Source organism: Grus americana, chromosome 1, assembly GCF_028858705.1.
Source record: "Grus americana isolate bGruAme1 chromosome 1, bGruAme1.mat, whole genome shotgun sequence".
Taxonomy (NCBI): Eukaryota; Metazoa; Chordata; class Aves; order Gruiformes; family Gruidae; genus Grus; species Grus americana.
In genome coordinates, this window is record NC_072852.1 from 77,010,124 (window position 1) to 77,034,852 (window position 24,729).

A 24,729-nucleotide genomic window follows, 5' to 3' on the forward strand; every position below is an offset into this window, starting at 1 on the left:
ATCCGCTAGTGTTGCACATATTTTAAAGTATTTAAGATAACCTCATAGTTGTTTCCTCCTAGAACTTCTTATTTTGTACTGAAAATACCCCTTTTTTCATATTTTTCCATCTGTGAGTGGTTCGCTGTATTGCAACGGTGCATAAAAAATACAGACAATTATTTCAGTGTAGGTGTTTTCACATTATTATGTATAAGAAACCATGAGAAGGGACAGAACTACATTTTTTTTTATACTTCACTGCCTTAATTCAAGCAACTGTATCTGTACACAAATGTCTAAATATGCAGCCTAGTTATCAGAGGAGCAGGTCTTCTGCAAGTCACTGCATGCTGTTGGTACACTGCAACTCTGAAAATCAGACCACTTATTACTTGCAATAAATCTACTACTGTGTGTAGACTTAACCGAAAGAGTAGCTTGAAAACTGAGAATTGTTACCTGTAATTAGAGAAAGCCAAAGCAAGCCCTGACCAGTAACATTTTCTTGTTATACTAGCAAAATCATCTCTATAGGGTGGGAAAGGAAAAAACAAAGCAAGTTGTTTATTGTAAAGCTCTACAAATTAAGCAGGAAAAATGCTTATCTTGTACTACTCTCAAAAAAGATCCTTTTCAGATTAATAAATCTAAACACAACAGTCACAAGAGAAAATTACCAGAACTGAGACTTAAATATAAGAGGCAGTCTAGAAATTAAAAAGCAAATACAGCTATACTATGTTATCTGTATTTCAATACAGTAGCTTATTTTTCTACCCCAGCCTTAGTGTTTTGATTTCTAAATCACTATTGCAATTTAATGAGAAAGCTAGTTTCACTAACTGAAATTAAAGGCTAATTTTACCAGATCATTCTAGAGACAGAATACAGATAGCAGTATTTAGAAAGCTGGAGACTGGTGTCTGCACACAGAAATTGAATTAAAAAATGAGTTCATATCAATTGTTTTTATTAGATATCAGCAGTTTACAAATTTGAATTAAGAAACAAGGTTACAGAAAGGAATTCGCTTGAGCTCATTCTTGGTTGTGAGGTTTTTTTCTTCAAGGTTATAATTGTTTTTATTCAGGATGTCATCAACGATAAATTCTAGACTGTCTAAAACACAGTCCCACTATATTTCCTCATTCAATATTTCATAATTTATCAAAACACTAAGATTGTTCTAAACATTTTTAACAAGTATTAACTGCTATATTAGGCCTTTAAATATTTTTATTTTGTCCTAGTTTCAGATGAAATAGAGTTAATTTCCTTTCTAGTAGCTGGTATAGTGCTGTGTTTTGGATTTAGGATGAGAATAACGTTGATAACACACTGATGGTTTTAGTTGTTGTTAAGCAGTCAAGGACTTTTCAGCTTCTCACACTGCCCTGCCAAGGAGAACGCAGGGGGCACTCAAGAAGCTGGGAGGGGACACAGCCAGGACAGCTGACCCCAGCTGACCTAAAGGACATTCCATACCATATGATGTCATGCTCAGCATGTAACTGGGGGAGTTGGCCAGGAGACAGGGCAGCTCAGGAACTAGCTTCGGCTAGTTCCAACTAGCATCAGCTTCAGTTGGTGAGCAATTGTGCTGTGCATCATTTGTTTTGTATTATCTATTATTATTATTGTCTTCCTTTTGTGTTCTGTTTAACTGTCTTTATCTCAACCCACAAGTTTCACCCTTTTTTTTTCCTTTTCGATTCTCTCCCCCAACCCACTGCAGGGTGGAGGGAGAGTGAGCGAATGGCTGTGTGGTTGTTTTAGCTGCCTGATGGGTTAAACCACAAAACCTTTTTTTTTCAATTTGCACACAATACAGATTTTTAAAAAGCACTTAAGGATTCTATATTGCAATTTTTTGTAACTTTCAAAACTAGGAATAAAAAGATTGCTCCCAAGACAAGATTAAATCCACTATTCAATATACCATGCGTCTTGTCTTCTCCATACCTCACATCTAAGCATACAATTTTCTAGCAGAAATATTGTTTTAAAACACTAATTCCCCATCATTTTAATGCACATCAATTTATGACTGCAAGAACTTCTACTTCCTGATAAGCGCAGGTTTAACTTAACTCTATATTTTGCTACAGTCCACTAAATACCACCTCAGCATATGCTTAATTTAAATTTTCTTCTCCACAGCTCGTAAAACAGTCAGAAGACAAGTTATGTCTGGTGAGTAAGGATGCCACTGCACAGAGGCTTCTGTTAGGAAGCCTCATTTCCAATGTATGCGTTCATCCTCCTTTCTCCTTCCTGCCTCACAGCCAAAACCAGTAATAAAATAAACTTCCAACATCTAACGTTAAGGTCGCTAAGAAATACAAGACTGTAAAGGAAAAAAAAAAAGCAATGTAACAAGTTGCTACAAGATTTCTGCTCTGTAAAGATGAAATAGCAGTAAGAAGAGGCTGAGCCAGAAAGCTGCACAAGTAAACAAATGTGCTTGGAACAATTAAAAACATCAACAGTCTTAAGGCAACCTTCATTCAAATCAGCAGTGTGATTACTTGTATATCTGAAGATAAATCCTTCTTTAGTGTACTTAATTATGTCGATATAAAAGACGTTATGAACCATATCGATCCTAGAAAAGTAAAAAAACAGCAGGCAGACATGAGTATGTTTTCCACTAAAAGAAATTAGTTTTACTTACATTTATAAAACAAGTAGTAGTTTAATTCTTAAAGAAAATTGACCAGTATTTCCAAGAACTGGAGTTTATGGTTAAACTCCAGGATAATCAGCCTGATTTTGAAATATCCAAGAGCTCTCACTGACCTCAAAAAGGAAATGCAAACTAACTGGAGCACGAAGCATGCTTTATACTATTGAGACCAAAATCTTAATTTTGTGCACAAACATGGATCAAAGGTGTCCTGCTTTTCAGCTGGGATAGAGTTAATTTTCACAAGAGGCTGGGAGGGGACACAGCCAGGACAGCTGTCCCAAACTAGCCAAAGGGATATACCATACCATATGATGTCATGCTCACTATATAAGGAGGGGGAGCTACAGTTGGTATTTACTGTCAAGGCAATTAAAAGCCAATACAAGAGTTGGGCTAGATGATGGCTGTAGGTCCCTTCCAACTGAACTGTTCCATTCTGAGTTATGAACCATTATTACTTTAAAAATAAAGTGACAGCAAGTAACTTCTATGATGGAATTTTTGTTTCAGTTGTAAGAAAAGAAATAAACTATATATTCTAAGGAAGGTGAGCTATCAGCTACAGATTTATTTTTGAAAAGATAGAGACCTACTGTCTATCATGAGAGGCCAACAAAGCTCAAAACCAAATTCATTCTCTTCTCCCTAAAGACAATTGGATGGCAAGATCCATGATACTAAATCCCTACAAAAAGACTTTAACTGATGTTTAATATATTGTAATATTTTTACTAACCTGTATAGACGTCATGACCCCATTAGCAAGTACAGAAAGTTTTCCAGCCACTGATTTCACTCCTTGTTTAAACTGAGCTATATCGGGAGCTGAAGGCAAGACATTTGTAATATTGTAGCTTCCTAAAAGGAGAACACACACACACACACAAGAAAAAAAATAGAATTTTATATTAAAAGCAGCCTTCCCCCCCCCCGAAGTACAATGTACTACTAGAAGCACTAAATAGGAATGTCTGACCAACACTGTAAAAAACACCAAGCATTGATCTCAAATTTCTTGAATGCATCCTCTTTTCAATTTTTTCAGTCATTCATCATTCCACTCAGAGTGTCAACTTCTACACTTTGTATTCCCAATTAATGTTTGGATAATATATGATTTATTCTGCACTTTCAATCTGCTGAAATGTTATTTGTCTTTTATCCTAAATAGTTGTTATTACCTTGCAATTTAAAGATGAATGCACTTCAGTGGTGGCTGAAGTGATGAACCCTATTTGTGTGCATGCAAAGGTATGCTTTGCATTCTGTATATACACGTGTATTTTGCATTACTACATCCAAGGCTTGTAAAATTCTATAGAAATTATAGTAAAAAAAAGTAAGTTTTAAAAGTTTTAAAACTCCAAAACAAAGCTGGCGATCCAGCTTTCCTTAAAGCCAATATAGTTCTGCCAGTAAGTGTTAGCTCTACTGCTATTATGAAAAGTATAAGCCTAAAGATAACAGAACTCAAAGATGTTTCAAAACTAACTGCATGATAAGTATTAACGTGCTAACAATTACAATCACCCACTCATTTGCAAAAAGAATTACTGGCATGCCTTAATATTAAATACCTGATACTGTAAAAGGCACAAATGGCAGTAAACCAGCATCACAGAACTATGGTATTGGGAATAAATGGGGCTCCTGAGAGGAAGCATCCCAAAGCAGACCATTTTCAAAATGGAGGTTGCAATCTGTAGCCTGAATTTAGGCATGTAACCGATAGTCATGACCAGTCGGGACACAACTGGTAACTTGTGAGCAGTTACTGAACCTCGGACGAGCTCGTCCAGCCACAGACTCCACAGTGCAGCTGCACACAGCATGTTGCTACACCCCGGCAGCCCTTTCTCCTCCTTTTTTTCTTTTTGAACAGGGGTGGAGGAGGAAGAGAGAGAGAACCTGTAGCTCCTCTTTTCACGGGAAATTAAAGGCACTTGCCTCATTAGCAGGCTGAGACAGACACTACTGTAGATAATTTGATTATCTAAGCTAAATGGCTGGTTCGTAGTGGCAGATGCATAGTCATGTTCAGAGCTTCCCACCCCGTTCTTTAAGACGGCTAGTAGCTGTTTCTACAACGCATGGGCACATTTGTTTATAGATTATTTTCAAAAATTCACTGTCACTGAGACAGCCCTATTGCTGAACGGTAATTCTGACTTCCTTACGATCTGTTCCACTTATCAAATGCTTCAGCGTTTTTGTCATTAAAGTCAGAGTCGTGGAAATAAAACTTGCAGATACAAATAAGCTGAGGAAAGCTCTAACCACTTCTCAGCCACACGAAATTTTCTCATGTTTTTCTGGTTATGTATGGCTGTCTGAAAAAATTCTTGTAAATGAGACAGAAAAGCAACTCCTTTTGTTGTGATTTCTTTCAAAAGCAGCATCTACGAGTCGGCCATCTGATGTGCCATTTTTCATAAGCAACAGGTCTGAAATAATGCGAAGTAAAAACATTTTCTTGCAGCCCCCTCTTTTTGTTAAATAGCTCCTACAGCATTCTGTACAAAAGCAAGTGTCCCAAAACCGTTCTACCCTAAAATCTCAGCAGTGCTTATAAAAACAACTTTAGATACAAAGGACATTTTATTCTGGCAAGGACCCCAGAACTACAGCAGCATTTTTATTGCCAGCCTCTGGTCTCCTGATTACCTTTATTTTATGGAACTAATGACGGCCTTGGCAATAGTTCAACACCAGACAAGCTATCGGTGCAGTAAAATTTCACCAAGAAGGGGCACAGTCAAAAGATCGTCTTTGGGGTGGGGGGGTGCAACAGAAAAACATGCAGGAAAGGAAGATTCTGTAGACCGAATATAGTCTGAATTTATAATATACAAACTAGTAATTCCTGGTGCATTTTTTCCTATTATTTTAGAGCAGTTAACTCACAAAATTTAGCAGAAGTTTAGTCTTTGTAATATAACTTTAAACTTACTGTTGGGTTACATGCCAGTCACAGAGTGTAACTAACCTCAAGTTGCAGGCAGGCATTTTACATTCCATTATTAATATCTCTGCATTCCCGCACAAGCCCCACGAACCTTTATGAGTAGTCAATGATGAATAATCATATGTGTAAAATTCACGTACGCATAGTTAACATTATATAATTGCCTGTACGTAGCCTTATTCAGAATATAGTGAGAATTTTATCACAGATCTATGTATGCGTACATAAAAAGGCACATTTATATAAATATATATATATGCACACACATATATATCACACAATTTGCCCCATCTTTAACTTATATTTGCCTTTTCCTATTTCATTGTCTTATTCATCATTACTGTGTAAAAACCCCACAAATTGCAAAAATTTAAAGGAAAAATTAATTCCGTATGAAATTATTTATATGCAAGAAAATTAAAAGAAAAAGGACAAAGAAAGTACTATTCAACAATAGCTAGGTAACAAAATAATATTTGTTATCACAATCCCATATATTACTGAAAACATCATTTACAAATTCATACAGAAACACCATTTCTTTGCTTATGCTCCATCATCTTTTTTAATCACAAGGATGACACCATGTTGCAAATATTCTTTCAAGTGGCTAAAGTAACTTATTGTGATTTCTGCTTTATGTCTCCTCCACTCCTTAATTTTTTTAATTTTTTTTTTTTTTTTACATTTCAGTTGACTAAAATCCAGTGTAAGTAACTGGTAACAAGAGGTATTTCTCTACTAGCCAGTGTATTCAAAACTTGCTTTCAGGGGATCAAAACTGAACAGTCACATGGCTTTTTTTTTCTTCCTACTTTTCCAAAGTAAAATCAGATGCTGAATACTGTTTGCTTTTCCAGCCTATTTATATAGTTACTCACAGATTTCGAGTTCTTCAACAATTCTTTTTTTTCATTTCTCTGCAAGTTACGGAATGAAACCCAACTGATCAGGTCAATAAAAAATTCCAGTATTTCTTACCTTTTCTATTTCACATTATTGCACTATCCAAAGCGAGTGCTGGAAAGAAAATGTCAGAGATTTCCAACAGCCTAAGGAGCTACTTTTCAGTCAATCTAATCTAATCTAATCTAATCTAATCTAATCTAATCTAATCCTTCTTCCTTTCTAATTTGATGAACTATACTCCCCAGTGTAAGGTGTTTCAACGTATCTTTTAAACAGATAAAGCAACTGCAGAATTTCCTTAATAATTTGGCAAGACCAGTGTTAGAAGCAGATATCGCAATGAATGGATGTGCCATGCAACCGATTACATGGGAATTTCAAGCCCACTAACATTTTATTCATGATTCCTTTTAAATTCAATATTATTATGACAGCTATTTTCACACATACAAGTTACTTATGGTAACTTAACAAAAAAAAAATCTGATAGTCAATTTAGGTGTTGTCTCATTTGTTTTTATAATCAAACACTACTGTTTTTCTTTGATAAAAATTATTTATGACAGTCTTTTATTTGCACCAAGTCACATTAAAAAACAGTATAAAATATTGAACTTACTGAACTGAAAATACAAACTTGTCTTTGTTGCTTTAAATAATGGCTACACGTGTCATGCTTGTTTGACCTAGTAGCAATACTAATGCATACTGCACTTTGCACACTTCTTGCAGAATTCAGCGACAGCTAGCTGATAGTGGAACTAAAAGGAGAGTACCAGAGCATTTCGCGCTGCATGCTACAGTTTCTCACTCTGTTCAACATGTACCTGCTGGTTGTTTTTTCTCAGCTTCAAACAAGTCAGCTGAACTTATAGAGGAGCTTCCAGAAAGTCTTTCTAGTCGAGCCCTTGCTTCATACTAGGAAAGAATTGAGAAGAAAAAGTGTTGTAACAGTATGCTGTCATCTTTCGAGGTCATGTCAGGTAATGCATGAGATTATAGATACAGTTTTAGAACATAGAAATCCAGCTGAAGTTGTCCATTCTGAAAGCTGTTCCCACTTTGTAGTTTTCACATGACTTACACAGTGTGAGTTTGTCATCATCTTAACTCATTTCTGAGTTGATTCAAGAGTGACATTTGCCACTGCAACACCAAGAGACCTACTCACTGTGAGCTACCCTAAAAAAGGGGATTGCTGAAAAGGCAGAGGAGAATGAACTACATAACCATTAAAAACAACTAAAAAATGTGAAATGCAGTGGTTGGGTAGGATAAGGAAAAAGCGCTGCAGTTAGCATCATGTTAACCCATCTAATCACATGATGCTTTTAATGCAACTTTTTCTGAGTTCCTTAGGAATGATAATTCATTGATGATATTTTTTACATTACCATTTACATTATTAATTTTTCATTAAAAATAGATATTTTTAAATGATTCCTCACCTCTGAAATGCAACATAATATTAACCTGTTTGTTATTCCTAGGCTGATTCAATTACATGTCATTTGTTCAGCCATTTATCTCCTTGCTTAGCCTTACACCAGCAATAATGGTTCCATGTAACAAATACAGAGGGGACAGCTGCTTTAACAATAGTTTGTTAGCATCAGTTTTGGTATTTAGAACAAAAGAAGTAAGCCTTCACCCAGCATCAGGCTGATTCTTTCAAAAATAAAGACTGCGGAATCATAGTCTACTGCTTCTATCAGAGAGCAATGAAGTTGGAGGTAAGGTCCTACTTGCCGCTGCAACTCCTTAGGAAATACAAGACTATCAGAGTTATGAGAGACTTGTACATGTCTATCAAACAAATACTCAAGTGGACGTAATTCTATAAGCTTACTAATTCTACGAATTTTAACTATGTATTGCCTTCTCTTTATACAAGAACACCGTGTTTATAGTCAAAGAATATTTTAATATTGAAAAATATTTATCACTGCTTTCTACTTACATCAGCATGATCTTGCCTTCCAAAATACATGTCTGATGAAATTGCTTTTACATTGCCAAATTTTTTTTGTGCCTCATCTGTGTTTAAAGGTGGCTCATATTCAGGCTTACGACGAGATGCAGGCCTAAAAGAAAAATAACTTTTATTTATATCACGGCAGAATGCAATAAATCAAGCAAGAAGCACTATCATCTTTGCTTTGTAAACCCCAGAATTATAATAGTAATTTGTTTAAATAAAAATTAAATCTGTATCAACTCAGGATAGAGAAATTGAGATAACTAAGTTGATATAGCAGCAAATAAAATTTCAGTGACAGTTTTCAAAGATGGTGAACATATAGTATTTCAAATTCATTAATGCTGTATCTTTATTTTCAGAGTTCATTTAGAAAGCAAGACAAAATTATGTCAACAAGGACAGAATATTTCTACAAAACCTCAAAAAACCCAAAACACAATGTCCGTGAAATTCAGATTTAAACGTAATAGTATAAAAAAGTTCAACATCCTTGAACTGTCACTAACTTCCACCTCAAACATACATATTCAACACTTCCCCCTCTCCCCTGCCCCCTTTTTTTTAAAAAAGAAAAAGTAAATGTATTCAAATAAAGAAGTAAGAGCATTTTGGACATGAACCCCTATTTTGTGTGATATGCATCACTGGTCACTTTTTAGGAAACAACAGAAACATGCTTGTGTTTAAAAAACAGTTGTACTTAAGTGCACAAATTGCATTTTACAGGTAAATGCAAAATACAGTGTTAAATAAGAAGCAGAAAACACCAACTGAGCACACAAACCTCCACATTCTTACATTTTTCACTTGATTACAAAGATAAAAACACAGCTGTCAAAGAAGAAATACATTCATTTTTAATCATCACAACAATTAGTCCTGTTGTTTCCAAGTATCTTCAATACCTTCATTCTGAAAGCTGAGTACCCTACAATTTCATTCATTTGGTAGCTGGGTTCTCTTTGGTTCATTAGGCAATAAACAAAGCAAGTAAAGCAAGTATGCTGTCAGAACAGTGCAAATATTTGAGTTTCTCTCCACATCTTTTGTCTAATTCTTTTCTTGCTGAAACACTTTGGAAATTACCTTCAGGATATATATTGTACAGCACTGAGCAAAAGAGACAGTGCTTAAAACGTAAACAGGAAATTCAGCTTACAAAAGAAATTCATCCAGGAAGTTCTTTGACTGCCAAGTTCTCCCTCTAGACTGAAAAAACCCCCTCTACTATGACCACGACTGAAATCATATTAACAAGCTTGGGCTTCCTGTACAAAAATCAGTTAAGTTTTCTTGGTATACCTCTCTGAAAATCCTTTACTTTTTGAAGTTAACATTATATCAACATCTCTACTATTATTTTCTTTCTTCCAAAAAGAATCTGAATTGTCATCCCATTTAGAGAAAGTGCTGCTCCTCAAATCTGAAGAATCATAGTACCTAAAATAAAAGAAGAAAAAAAAGTATTGAAAAAGTGGGAACTTTATATTGTTAGATAAATATTGCTATAGTAAGTGTTCACTAGCAAGTAAGTTTTCAGCACAATGATAGCTGTCAGTGAGTAATATGGATTTCATATTATGGGTTAGAAGCTTTATACAGTTGAATCCAATGGAGTTTTGGTTTTTTTACACACGTATTTGACTGCAAAGTGTGGCCTTTCTTTAGGCTGGATATGGTCATGAATAAGCAGTGGAATGCCTGAAAGATATGGTCCCACCAAAACAGGCAAAGTTCTCATTACTTCAAAGTCTTACATCATCTTTAGCGTGAGGCAAAGCACTGGGAAGAATATTGTGAAGATACCTGGCTGGTTTAAGAGCAACCCTAAGAAAACTTCAGGATGGACCCTGTGAGCAAGGCACCACGACAGCCCTACAAGGTAGTCTGCTCAGAAAGACCTGGTGCTCTTGACACTCCATGTTAAGATACCAGCTATGAAAATAAAGCAACCACAACTATCAAGGCACTTGGAACACCCCAGAGATCCAAGAGCACCTAAGCCATGGCGTCCAATTGTGCTGTGGTTCCACATGGGGTAAAGCTTTCTAACAAAGGGGCTGATAGTGGCTAATCTCACAGTTCCATCCAAGTCAATCTGTAAACTATGCAAGCAGAGAATCTCCTCCCATTTTCAGAGGCATCAACAAACATAGTTCAGAACAGTAAGGAAAGCCCTTGTCTCTGGTTCTGTATATTTCACACAAATATTAAGCACCTCTGAGTTTTGTAACATGTTTTATTAAAACTATGCCAAAGAACATATTTCTTAAAAGCGAGTCTTAATTTAATATGATAATCTTCTCTTGCATATCAAAACTGCAGGGAAAACACAAACAGAAAGAAAAGGGAAAAAAAAATGAAGCATGTTTGTCAGTTCTGGTGGTATGTTATCTTGACATTTTCCCCTTTGATTATCTAAACGTATATGGACAATACTTGAAAAAAACCCCAACTATTAAAATGCCAAAGATTAAGAATTTCCCCAACTATTAAAATGCCAAAGATTAAGAATTTGTGGTTAAATAAACTGTCTTAAAGTTTGGATATGACTAGGAAAGGGAGTAAGACGATCAAAACGACAGGAGGCTAGCAGAACAGAATCATTCAATAGAACAAGCATGGGATATTGAAGTCTGCATCCGTATTTTGTGAAAAGCACTCTTTAAAAAAAAGTTCTCCATGTTTGTGTTATGAATAGTCAGGACACTGTTTTCACAGTTTATGAGAAATGTGACACCTTCAGCAACAAAGTCTCCCTCCATTGCACATGGAAAACAGCAGGGACAGATCTGGAATGAACTTATACCAAAAAAAAAAAAAAAAAAGAGTTTCTCTCCTTCTCTCCTGAGGGACAAAAGGAAGTGCATTGAGTGCTCTCAGTGAAGACCTCACTGCAATGCAATCTTCATCTTCACAATCTCACCCCCCAGAGCAGATGCGACTCCCAGCAGATCCTTGAAGGTATTTCTTCCTGCTAAATGAGGCTTTTTACCCTCTCCACCTTTTAGATACAGGTGGAAAATCCAAAGGAAGAGTCATAGATATAAATTGAAAAGAAAGGAAAACCACAGAATACATTGTTTGGGGAACATTACTACACCAGTGCTATCTTTTACTGTTCCTGTGAGCTTAGGTTGTTTTCAGTGCAATACAACATGGAAAATAAATAAAAGGAAAGCAGAAACTCCCAGATGAGAGTGGTACAACACCAGAAAGTAGCTGGTCTTCCAAATTTCTTCATTCAGTTGCCTCTGTCCCTTGCATCAGCTTAGGAATATGGCAAGGCACTACATGCTTTCCTACAACCAGGGTCATTTTCTTTTGGCCTGACTTCTCAGTTTCTATGTTGTAAGTTCCTATGGTAGCAGAGTGTAGAAGCACACTACAAAACCTGCAAGGAAGCTACTAACTACACAGCAACACTATTATTCCTGCCCACCTAATGAAGAAGCCACAGCAATATTTAAAAGTTCCATATGGATGTGAATTAACAAACAAGGTGTGTGTGTGTATATATATATTTTTTTTTTAAGCTATCCTATCTCACAATGGCCATCAAAACCATGGGATAGGGCAGAGGCTACAAGAGCTGATCTGAATTACTTATTTTCTCTGTCCTTCCCTTTCAGATTTTCATAACTTTGCAAAATATTCTTCAGTACTTGGGTGGCGTGGAGAGAGAAAGAAAAACTGCATTTAATAGAAAATAAAATTTTACATTGTTATGTTCATAAAGATTCTATTAATCATAGCAATAAGAAAAAATAAAATCCAAGGATTTTGAGAGGGTTCAATTATATATCTAAACCTCGAGACATTTAGCTTGTTTAATTTACAGATACTTATCAGCACTCTAATATTCAGCATTATAAGATGATATTAAAGTTATCTCTATTTCAAAGTCACAGCTTGGAATAAAGGATAATAACCACCTTACAAACCCTACCAAGCCCAACGATCTGACTTTATATTTTCTTTAAAGAGAATGAATTTGTATACCAACTCCAGTTAGATTCTACTATTGCTATAAATAGACAAACAAGAACCAGGAACAGCTAGGTTACAATTTATCTTCTAATTATTGAACCAAAACACATAAAAAAGCCTCTTGCATAATTCATCCTTTGCCTGCTAGTAGGCTTATGAATAATTTGAGAGCAGTAACAGTTCTTTTCAAGGAACAAATAGAGAAGCACTGAAATGATACAGTTTATTTCACAAGACTGCCACCAGTTTACTTGGTACCACATTTGCATTTCTGCCACTAGTGATTACACTACAAAAAATGACACAAAAGCTTTTGTGTTTTTATTTGCCCGTCTACAAGTAATTAGGTACAATTTTTCATGTTTCTGTGGCACCAATCCAATAAAGGCAGTTTCTATCTATCAGTCCAGAAACAGCTGTTTCATTGCAATTAGCCACTGTAGGACTAATTACTTTTCTTCTCCCTCCCAACAGCAGTATTTTATGGTTTGCATTGCCTTTGTACTCTGATCAAAAAGTCATCAATTATTTTTTGCTTACATTTTATGTTCAAATACATAAAAGTCTATCAAATAAGACTGCAGACATCTACACAATACATAAGGAGGTGACTGGTGACAGCCAACATGGCTTCACTAAGGGCAAATCGTGCCTGACAAACTTGGTGGCCTTCTATGATGGGGTTACAGAATCGGTGGACAAGGGAAGGACAACTGACATCATCTACCTGGACTTGTGCAAGGCATTTGACACTGTCCCTCATGACATCCTTGTCTCTAAATTGGAGAGACATGGATTCCATGGATGGACCACTCGGTGGAGAAGGAATTGGCTGGATGGTGGCACTCAAAGAGTTGTGGTCAACAGCTCAATGTCCAAGTGGAGTATTGTGACGAGTGGCGTCCCTCAGGGGTCAGTAATGGGACAGGAACAGTTCAACATCTTTGTCAGCGACATGGACAGTGGGATCGAGTGAACCCTCAGCAAGTTTGCTGATGACACCAAGCTGTGTGGTGTGGCCGACACGCTGGAGGGAAGGGATGCCATCCAGAGGGACCTTGACAGGCTGGAGAGGTGGGCCCGTGCGAACCGCATGAAGTTCAAATAGGCCAAGTGCAAGGTCCTGCACGTGGGTCGGCACAATCCCAAGCACGACTATAGGCTGGGCGAGGAATGGATTGAGGGCAGCCCTGAGGAGAAGGACTTGGGGGTATTGATTGATGAGAAGCTCAACATGAGCTGGCAGTGTGCGCTTGCAGCCCAGAAAGCCAACCGTGTCCTGGGCTGCATCAAAAGCAGTGTGACCAGCAGGTCGAGGGAGGTGATCCTGCCCCTCTACTCCGCTCTCATGAGACCCCACCTGGAGTACTGCGTCCAGCTCTGGGGGCCCCAGTACAGGAGAGACATGGAGCTGTTGGAGCGAGTCCAGAGGAGGGCCACGAAGCTGATTGGAGGGACGGAGCACCTCTGCTATGAGGACAGGCTGAGAGAGTTGGGATTGTTCAGCCTGGAGAAGAGAAGGCTCTGGGGAGATCTAATTGTGGCTTACCAGTACCTGAAGGGGGCCTACAGGAAAGATGGTGAGGGACTGTTTATGAGGGAGTGTAGTGACAGGACAAGGGGTAATGGGTTTAAGCTGAAGGAGGGTCGATTTAGATTAGATGTTAGAAAGAAATTCTTTACTGTGAGGGTGGTGAGGCACTGGAACAGGTTGCCCAGAGAGGTTGTGGAGGCCCCATCCCTGGAAGTGTTCAAGGCCAGGGTGGATGGGGCTTTGGGCAACCTGGTCTAGCGGAGGGTGTCCCTGCTCATGGCAGGGGGGTTGGAACCAGATGATCTTTAAGGCCCCTTCCAACCCAAACCATTCTATGATTCTATGATGATTCCATGATCTGACACACAATACCTCAAAAAGATTTAATTTTTTGCAATTGGCATACACACAGTTAAAAGACATGCAACTGTAGTGTATCTATTATCAGACTTCGACACTTGTTAAATTGGAATTTGAAAGTTGAAGACAGTTGTATTGGGTTTGCGTGGCAAGGTTTTGGTAGCGGGGGGCTACAGGGGTGGCTTCCGTGAGAAGCTGCTAGAAGCTTCCCCCATGTCTGACGGAGCCATGCCAGCTGGCTACAAGACAGACCTGCTGCTGGCCAAGGCTGAGCCCATCAGCGATGGTGGTAGTACCTCTGGGATAACGTAGTTAAGAAGGGGGGAAAAACCTCTGTGCAACACCAAGAGCAATCACAGCCAGAGAGAGGAGTGAGAAGATGTGAGAGGAACAAGTCTGCAGACACCAAAGTCAGTGAAGAAGGAGGAGGAGGTGCTCCAGGCACCGGAGCAGAGATTCCCCTGCATCCCCTGGAGAAGACCATGGTGAGGCAGGCTGTCCCCCTGCAGCCCACGGAGGATGATGGTGGAGCAGATATCCACCTGCAACCCATGCCACCTGCAACCCATGGAGGGCCCCACGCCGGAGCAGGTGGATGTCTGAAGGAGTTTGTGACCCTGTGGGAAGCCCGCGCTGGAGCAGGCTCCTGGCAGGACCTGTGGCCCCGTGGGGGACCCATGCTGGAGCAGTCTGCTCCTGAAGGACTGCACCCCATCAAAGGGACCCATGCTGGAGCAGGTCGTGAAGAACTGCAGCCTGTGTGAAGAACTCCCATTGGAGAAGTTGGTGGAGGACTGTCTCCTGTGGGAGGGACCCCATGCTGGAGCAGGGGCAGAGTGTGAGGAGCCCTCCCCCTGAGGAGGAAGGAGCGGCAGGGACAACGTGTGATGAACTGACCACAACCCCCATTCCCCGTCCCCCTGTGCTGCTGGGAGGGAAGGAGGTAGAGAAATCGGGAGTGAACTTAAGCCCAAGCAGAAGGGAGGGGTGGGGGGAAGGCGTTTTCAGATGTGGTTTTACTTCTCATTACTCTGATTTGATTGGTAATAAATTAAATTAATTTTCTCCAAGTCAAGTCTGTTTTGCCGGTGACAGTAATTGGTGAGTAATCTCTCCCTGTCCTTATCTCGACCCATGAACCTTTTGTTAGACGTTCTCTCCCCTGTGCAGCTGAGGAGGGGAGCGATAGAGCAGCTTTGGTCAGCACCTGGCCTCCAGCCAGGGTCAACCCATCACAGAGAGTACCACAAGAAAGAAAAAACCAAAAAAAACCCCCAACACCAAAAATCCAAACCAAAATCGAACACAAGTCATTCTGACAAGAAATTCACTGGATTCAGTATACAGCAAACAAAAGCTCATATGGCAACTGTCTGTGCAAGTAGAGACTAGATGCTGAACAAGACAAAACCGGTAAACGTGTAATTCAGACTACCTTCTCCTCAGAAAAAGTAACTCCTCTTCTTTATAAATACATCTGTCATCAAGGTAAGGTCAACTATTTCACAACTTTTCTGATTCAGATGTCCCCTGAAAATATACTAGGTGTGTAAACATGTCCAATTGTCTTCTGTTTTGATCTTAAGTTCCAAATATATGGTGTATATTTGAATACGTAACTTGCATACACTTCTACCCCCACTCAAAATAGAAATCTTACGCATTACCTTGAAGTAGAAGAGAAATATGAATCTTCTGCATCGTCAGTGTACTTTTTCTTCGGCTTTGCAATGGCAGGTGTTTCCTGCTCTATTGTTTGCATATCTGAGGTTACTGAATGAGAAATGCCACTGGGGACAGGAAGAAAATAAGTATGTAAAGAGATGACAAAGCTCACACCCTAAAAAAAAGAAATAAAAGCCCAAATCTAGTTTCTGAAGCTTGCTGATAAAGCCCAAGCTATACAAAAATTTAAGAAGAAAGGAGGAATTAAAAAAAAAAAAAAAGCACCCTGGAAAACTCAACTGTAGTTCTCTGAAGTAGTGACAAGAGTTCTGAACAAACAGACCATTCCAACAGCTGGAAAACAGCAACGTGACTTTTTCAGAGTTTTGACTTGAAAAAGACTATAATTAGGTTGGTACTATGCACAGAAGGCATCCTGGCTACCATCCTCACAGCCAGCTAGCGAAGGAAGGCAAACACCCTACAGACATCCTGCGACTTAAGTTAACACCTCTCTGGCAGGTTAGGGCTTAAACCTATCAGAAGCAATCTTGCCCCTTCCCCCTGACAAATACTAGATGCTTTGATGATATTATTTAAGTTTCCATAACAGACTTCAGTATGTATTTTCATTTCCTAATTAAAATGAAGGATAACTGCATAAAGTCAGAGAATTTTAAATACAGTTTATAGAAATTCACATACCTTCTGTTGCTGCCAAACCCCATGCCAAGTCTCTCCAATTCATTTTTCTTCTTACCAGAGAGATTTAACTTTTCTTCTTTTGTTTTAATATCAAGATCTCTGTAGGCCAACCGCAAAGATGATACACTAGAACAAAACATACAGGTAACACATTACTGTAAAATGCCTCACTGAACGCCCAACCCAATAATATTGGTAGAAAATTAACAATATATGTTGTAGCACTGTATTTTCTATGTTCTGTGTTTACTGAAAATATTCATTATTAATTGGAATAAATTCCAACTATAAGGATGGGAGAAAGCCAGCGGAGAAGAGTGTCTAAATGGTACCCCAGTCTACGTATGAGCAGGTAGTCTTCTTCAAAACGAACATGAAACATGCTACTGCTAAAGTTCAGGAAACAGTTTTGCATCACCTTTAAGTCAACCTGAAAAAGTCTTTTTTCCGCAGTCCTTATTCCATGTGATACCCAAATAATTGTCAAAATTATCCAACTCTGACATGCTACAGTACTGCAGCATTCATGATAGAATACTAGTAACATTTTTCCCTAATGCACAGCCTGGCCCTGCTACGTCTCCCTCCCTTCACTCCTTTGTGCTCCTAGTGGTTTTAACACTGGCCATACATACACTCCTGAGAAGTGCTAGCAGTAGACCACACTTCTTTATCGGTGCTGCCAATTGGCCTTCCCTGTGGCCAAAAAGGTGTCTCAGAACATGGGAGGAGAGAGTCTTTGTACTCCCAAAATAGACTATATTCTGTATTACGGAAATTTCGAAGCATCCAAAACTTACTATTTTCTGCACAGTTGACAACACATTTTGTCATCGGAAACATCCTCACAATTCAGATATAGTAAGCTGTCTTTCTGAGATGCCATGAACCCTCCTACACCTCAAAGGAATCTTTACTATTTTCCAGTAATACCAGTGTAGTAGAGACAGTGGTTTTTAATCTTGATTACAGAATCGTAGAAATATTGCTTAAATTTAATTTCTTAGGTTAAAAGGGATACAAATAGTAATTTTAAGGAGCAACACAGCAATATTTTAATTCATAAGTTGTGACTGGCATAAAGTACAAATGAACACTATCAGAAAAAAGGTCAATGAGATTAAGGATGCTGCTGGTAGATGTCCTGCTGCAAGTAGAACGGAAGTACTTAAGTCTGAAAACCCTTGTAACTCTCCATCCATTCTGTGCAGAAGCAGGAATGAAAAGAAAAAAAGTTTTTGACCAAGCAGTATTTTCTTCTAGTGTTTTTCCAAACTATTTGATTACTGAAACAGGCTCTTCCTGGCTTGATTTCTTCTGGTCCCATACATACTGACTTAACTTCAACCAAGAGTACAAGATACCCCTACCAAAGATCATACCCTCCTGTCTTGCAGGAGATGAACTGGCTAGAATGAAAACGGCAGGGCCTCCGGTTGTCTTCCTTCACAGATAAGGGATGGAGGTACCAGACTGCTACAAGGAATGGGACATCACTCCTCCACTGACGAGGCATTTCAAAAAGGAGGAGAGCCATCTCAATCTTGTGATAAATTGGTATCCTTTGATTGGGGCTTTCAGAGGATTTGGAAACAACACTAAAAAAATCACTATGTCTTATGTTCAGATGCTTATAAAAAGTCAGATACAAGCCAGGGTGCATCTGTGGAATGACGTTTGAAACCAATAAATCACAAAAATGTATCTTCAAAGCACAGAGTATGTTCAGCGACATTTTAAATCAATTCTTACAGTTTAGAACCAACTGTTACACAGAAAATTGAAAATGTTCTCTAAAGTTCAATTCCAAACTGCTACTGATAAAACCTACCCAGCACTTTAAGTAGAAAGATTAGCAGCCCATCTTATGAAATCTGTTTTATGAACATCAAAAATCTTTGCTGTTGATTAAAACAAATAGGGATACTGATCAATTTTTTAAAAGTAACTCCAGTTATCTATTCTCTTGTCAGCACACAGCAGCAAATAAAGAAACTGTGTACCAATTATAAAAATCACATTTTAAGTTTTAAGTCTCAGGACTCTTTCTCCTTCTAAGTACTAGACTACAAAAGCATCGCTTCCAATCCCGCCACGGAACAAAGCCACATTGAATTAACTTACTAAAGCTCATTACTCAAGCTTTAAAATTAGAACCGCCACACAGATTAGCTGGAAGCAAATGAAATTTTAGAAGTATTCATCCTTCTTTAATTTTGGTATATACTGCCATCTACAGTTAAAAATCCAAAAAGTTAATCTCAAGAGAGATACTGTTATCTTGCCTCTACTGGGATCAGATCCATAAGCTGAAGCGTATGTTCACCCCTCATGTTCGCAGACATTTTTAGAAGCTTCTGGCCACTGCAGAAAGCTTGCAGAGAACTTATACAAAAGGTTGCCTTGGATCCATATAGATTTATACATTTGTGACACAAAAACTGAATCACTACTTGGGACTTTCTTCCAAACTGAATTATATCATTAAAGATAGTCTCATTAAGAAATAATAATAATTAACAATCATTTTTCTTGTTATTTAGGAGTCTGTTCCTCTGAGTCACTTTACCAGCAGTTTTTGGCAATCACTGAGAAGCATGACTTTGTAGTAAAAATACTTCAGGAAAAATGAATGATCCCCTTGTGATTAATATTTTTGATGCATACAAAATATCAATTTCTGCAGAGGCTACATAAAAGTGAACAAAAGGAGTAGGGAGCAGATTATAGACCAAAGAGCTTGGTACCATGAGCTCCAAGTGATCCTGTAATTATGTAGTAATTCAGAAAATTTCTCAATAGGTTATAAAAATGATGCATCTTAGCACTTAAGATGTGAAACTTTACAACAGTAAAAGTGTACACTAACCAACTCAATAGTCTAATTTTGATGACAACTAACAAAAAGTTAAAAACCAAAAACACGTAGCAGAGAAATGTAGTGCAAGGAACCAGGAACAGCACCCTTTGAGCTTCAGGGATGAGTCTCTATTAATTAAAATAGACTAACAGATTCGAGGCCTCAGGCAAAAATATTCAAAGGGTTTTGGTGAAAATGAAGGCAGCTCCCATATAAAACACCTGAAACTTAGCAGGCAATTCTAGCCATAATTAAACTATGCCCTGCCTTCGGCACAAAACCTCTTACCCAGTAAGTACAAATAAAGCTGAGTATGTGTATGTTCTCTATGCTCTTAGACTGTTTTAAATACTGTTCAGTTCACTACACCAAAACAAAATAAACCAGGTAACTAGCATGGGGTAAAGAAAGTTCAAGAGGCAAGAGTATTCTGTGGTAGTATTTAAATTTACCATATTTTAGATTAATTTCACATTTTATTCATATGTATCAGTAGAATTACTCATTTTCTGTGTTAAATAACACTAAGGTTATTTTTAAAGACAGCTTTGGGCTATTTCTATGATAAATTATCAACTGTAGAAATCTATACTTAATGGCCAAAAAAAGGGCAATGAGGGAATTACTGTTTGGCCCACCATCTATGTTCGGACTTTTTTTAAAAGCAAGAACTGAAGTTTTATTTGCATGAGCTAATCTCTGGTAGTATTTAAAATATTGTCCTGGTTTCGGCTGGGATAGAGTTAATTTTCTTCCTAGTAGCTGGTATAGTGCTGTGTGACAACACATTTATTTTGGTTGTTGCTAGGCAATGTTTACACCAAGTCAAGGACTTTTCGGCTTCTCATACTGCCCCACCAGCAAGGAGGCGGGGGGTGCACAAGAGGCTGGGAGGGGACACAGCCGGGACAGCTGACCCAAACTGGCCAAAGGGATATTCCATACCATATGACGTCATGCCCAGTACTTGGGGGGGCATGACTGCGGCTTGGGAACTAGCTGGATGTTGGTTAGCAGATGGCGAGCAATTGTGCTGTGCATCACTTCTTTCATCATCATCACCATTGTTATTATTATCTTCCTTTTCTGTCCTATTAAACTGTCTTTATCTCAACCTACCAGTTTTACCTTTTTTTCCCCCCTATTCTCCTCCCATCTCACTGCACAGAGGGAGAGAAGTGAGCAAATGGCTGTGTGGTTGTTTCAGCTGCGTCCTGGGTTAAACCACAACAAATGTTGACAATTACTTCATTAACATGAAATTAGGCTTCATGTTTTACCATTGTATATATAATTCGTACTTACAGTGGCTCTTCCTTCTCAGTTTTCTTACTGCTATGAAGATCCTCTTGTTCCTTCATTTTATCTACAGCTTGTGCTTGTTTTTCAATCTCGTTAAAGCTTTGGCTGCTCACTTTTTGTGCCCCCAAACCACCTTTTTTGGCACCGAGCTTGATTTATTGAAAAACAAAAAACAAAAGCCCCAACATTATAACTAAGACAATCACCTCAACTGACTTAACAGTCAACTTTGAAAGCAACAGCAAACACTATACTCTGTTTGGGAGCATATGCAAACAACAATGAAAATTTGGAGCAGAGAAAATATTTTTTCATGTTTTGTCTACATGCTTCTTCTACTAACTCCTACAAATTTCATTAGCTCTGCAATCAACCATCACAGGGTAATGAAATTATTATAAATTGTTCAGAGGTTGGCATGTTCAAATAAATATAATACATAGCATAACTTCAGTTTCTCAGTAATGATTTTGTTGCATAGGAATAACATAATAAAATTTGTTGCAATGGAACTATTTGCTGCTCATTCACTTAATTCACAATTTACATTTAGAACTGGCAAAGATTCTTGAATTAGTTCTCACTGGCCAGTGCTAGTGTGTTATCTGAAGTATTGATTTATTCATATTTTTAATAAACATGTGCATAGGTACTTACTGATTTATGGTAGGAGAGCAATATACAAGTTTTATATACATATGTATGCATGATTAGCCTTTGCATGTGACAAAGCATTGTAAACTTTTTTAGATAAACACATCAGCTGAGAGGTTCCAGTTTTGCACTCATTCCTTTAAAATCTATTTCTAGTTCATATTACTTCAATATAGGGATACATATTCTTTCATTCTGATTATCAGATTTAAAAAACACTTAATAGTACAAATAGGAATAGATACAATGATGCTGATTCGGATAGTGGCACAGCACCCAAACTGCTGTTCTTAGTCTCCTATGTGTTTAATTCCTCATCTGCAACACTGCAGCAATATTAATTTTCAGAATTCATTTATCTTAATCTTTTAATGCTTTAAAATCTCCATGTAAAAGCTCTGGCCTACGTACATACAGTTTTAGGTTCTGACACCACAGATCACAAACTGTATGTGCACCTGTGAATGCTGTTATGTTCTTCTTACTGTAAGGGAACATACCTGCGTGTACCACTTAGAGTAAGAAATTCCTCTTGCATATTAGGGCACTCTAGTGGGACTAAGAAATAATAGGTTTCAATCTAAATTCATCTGCTCCAATAAACCTTCAAAATCTTTTGCCTACAGTAGCCCAGACTTAAAAGAAGTGACTCCTTGTAACCTATCATCACCCCAATAGCCTAGTATTAGGGCTATTTTCTTGGGCCTCAAGAGCCATACATTCAAAACCTAGCTTTTCCTAGCTAACTTGAGTTAACCTGATGGTTCTTAGAACCATCATGCTGAGATACTCAACTCTCCTCATGCCTTCTTTACAGAGACCAGATGCCTAAGAAAGTGCTAAGACCCCATCCGGAAACAAGTCTGGAAACTATCTTGAAACTGTCTTAAATTGAATGCAGCTGCAAGTTACCTATAAATACAACCAATACCATACTGCTGTGTGGTATGAGATGAGAACTGCTCCAGAAATACAGATCTGAATGTCTCAAACTCACCTTGTATTGACAGATTATGCCACACATGCATATTTAGCCACTCAAAAGTGCTATTGGAACTCCCTCTGTTTTCAGGATTCGCTACAAAAAAGATCTCAGTGCCAACTAACTTAAGTGAAAGCCTGAAGAAACCCTGCCACCCAGTATCAGCAAGTGAGAAGAAAGGTTACAGGGCATCAGTGGAGTTGCAGGGACAATGGTTGTGAAAAGAACCGAAGTGGGATACAGACCTTGACATCAATATATGCTTTGACATTTTATTTTGCTCTTCTTTAAAAAATATCACCTGCTGTCCAGGTCCAGATAGCACAAAGAAAATATACATGTGGAAGTCTAGACAGTTCATTGAGCTATATACATGTAAATAGACTTAGAATCTATCTGAGGTCAGAAAACCACCCAGAGATCTGAAGCACTCTACTACATAAAACAGTAACCTGTTAGACAAATTCATCTCAACAATAATCCATTTTCAAACAGAGCATTGGCTGTTTTAATATAGAATTGTTTTTCAATTCCATTTTAGTTTCATAAATTGTTACCGATACAAGTACTGTTTAGTGCCAACTTACATGATATATTTCCATATTGCAATCTACATATTTCCAAATATCTACAATATAGTTAAAAATATGCATTATTTTATACACTTACCCCCTTCTTAGCTTGATTTGGCTTCTTTTTTATGAAGGTGGTGTTCTCTGCAAGGATTAAATGTACATTACTTGACATATAATTTTATTAATTCCAGAACTGCAGAAGATAATTTCCACAAAATCAACCTCAGAATAGTTTTTGGAATTTATTTTAATGCCTTGAAGTATTACAGTTTCTAAACTACAAGACTGAGATACTAAACTGAGTTACAGGGAACGGAGCTGTGAATATCTCCAAGAAAATGTGGGAAACTGCTTCTGCTTGAGGATATGGTATCTCTTGCAAATACACAATAGGAAAAAAATTACAGCTCAGTTTTCAGTTGTAGATACCTGCTAGTAAACAGAACAAGAATGCAGGACTTGCTATTCTGAATCAGACTAGAGGTCTACCTGATCCTGTACCATTTCCAAGATCGATTGTTTCCTGCCAGAAAGGTACTGGCTATGTTTAAACCCACCAATGATACAGATAAAACATACCTATATCATCATAAACAAAATCACAAGCATTATCAGAGATGACAACATACTCTTATCACTAGATTGAACAGCTTTGTTCAATTGCTTAAGTACAGTATTGGGAGTCTAGCTTTATACATAAAAGTTTGAAAGTTCTAGCCTTAATGTTTTGTATTAAATCTTGAAACACAGAAATGAACCTGCATTCTGCTCTGCATGAAGTCTGACACAACTCCTAATCTTGATATTTTTAATGAAACCCTAATAGGACTCCCTACATTCTGTACGGCACTGTATTGTGCCTTCTTGACGGGTACTCTGAGCCATGGTAAACCTCCCACAATCAAATGTTTTCAATCAATAACAACTATTGAATGCTTGTACATACAGAAAAACTGCTTTGAGCTGAAATTTAGTTGGAAACAGGCATACACAGAACAGAGATTCTTCACATAAGATAGAACTTGTGATGGCCAAAACAAACAAGAAAAGCACTTGTTTTATATGTGTTAAAGATACAAATGAGAAAATCAGGAAGGGTATGCAGTTAACTATTTTTCCTAGTCTCCAGCTGTCAAAAACCAAAAACCCGACAAAAACCCCAAAAGCCAACCAAGTGAATATAAAAACAGTGAAGACCATACCTTCCTGAAGTACTTAGTCCCAGCCACCACTTCTTTACTACCTCTATGCTGCTGAGTGTCAATACTCTCTATTCTCAGAAACGTGCTCTTGCAGGATGATCCTCAAAATGATAAATCACTGAGGTATTTAATTCTCTTCTATTTTCTTCTATTTTTTTAACTTACTTATAGTATGATACACTCTTCAGCGTTAAGTAAATTAAGACACTCGACATTGAAAATATTGTATTACAAATACAAGATTTTTCCAGTCTAAATTTTTATGTTCAGCTTTCTGAAAAGGGAGCAAAAACTACATCTAGATAGAAAGACTGACTTATTAGTACAAGATGTATTTGCTTAACATAAATAACAGGCCATTAATCACAGCACAA

At 37.8% G+C, this 24,729-nt stretch overlaps 1 protein-coding gene across 2 annotated transcripts in view; it reads right to left on the reverse strand.

Annotated features, from left to right (window-relative positions):
• Positions 1-931: 931 nt before the first annotated feature.
• The window catches only part of ARFGAP3 (ADP ribosylation factor GTPase activating protein 3), a 40,051-nt gene continuing 16,253 nt past the window's right edge, over positions 932-24,729 (reverse strand). For both annotated transcript variants that reach the window (XM_054835829.1, XM_054835838.1), the window contains exons 8-16: positions 23,248-23,294; positions 20,946-21,091; positions 16,781-16,906; positions 16,078-16,200; positions 9,829-9,966; positions 8,506-8,629; positions 7,373-7,463; positions 3,408-3,529; positions 932-2,587 (exon numbers count right to left, since the gene is read on the reverse strand). In XM_054835829.1, the coding sequence (XP_054691804.1) occupies positions 2,570-2,587; positions 3,408-3,529; positions 7,373-7,463; positions 8,506-8,629; positions 9,829-9,966; positions 16,078-16,200; positions 16,781-16,906; positions 20,946-21,091; positions 23,248-23,294 (935 nt within the window). In that variant the 3' untranslated portion in view covers positions 932-2,569. The remainder of the gene's footprint in view (positions 2,588-3,407; positions 3,530-7,372; positions 7,464-8,505; positions 8,630-9,828; positions 9,967-16,077; positions 16,201-16,780; positions 16,907-20,945; positions 21,092-23,247; positions 23,295-24,729) is intronic.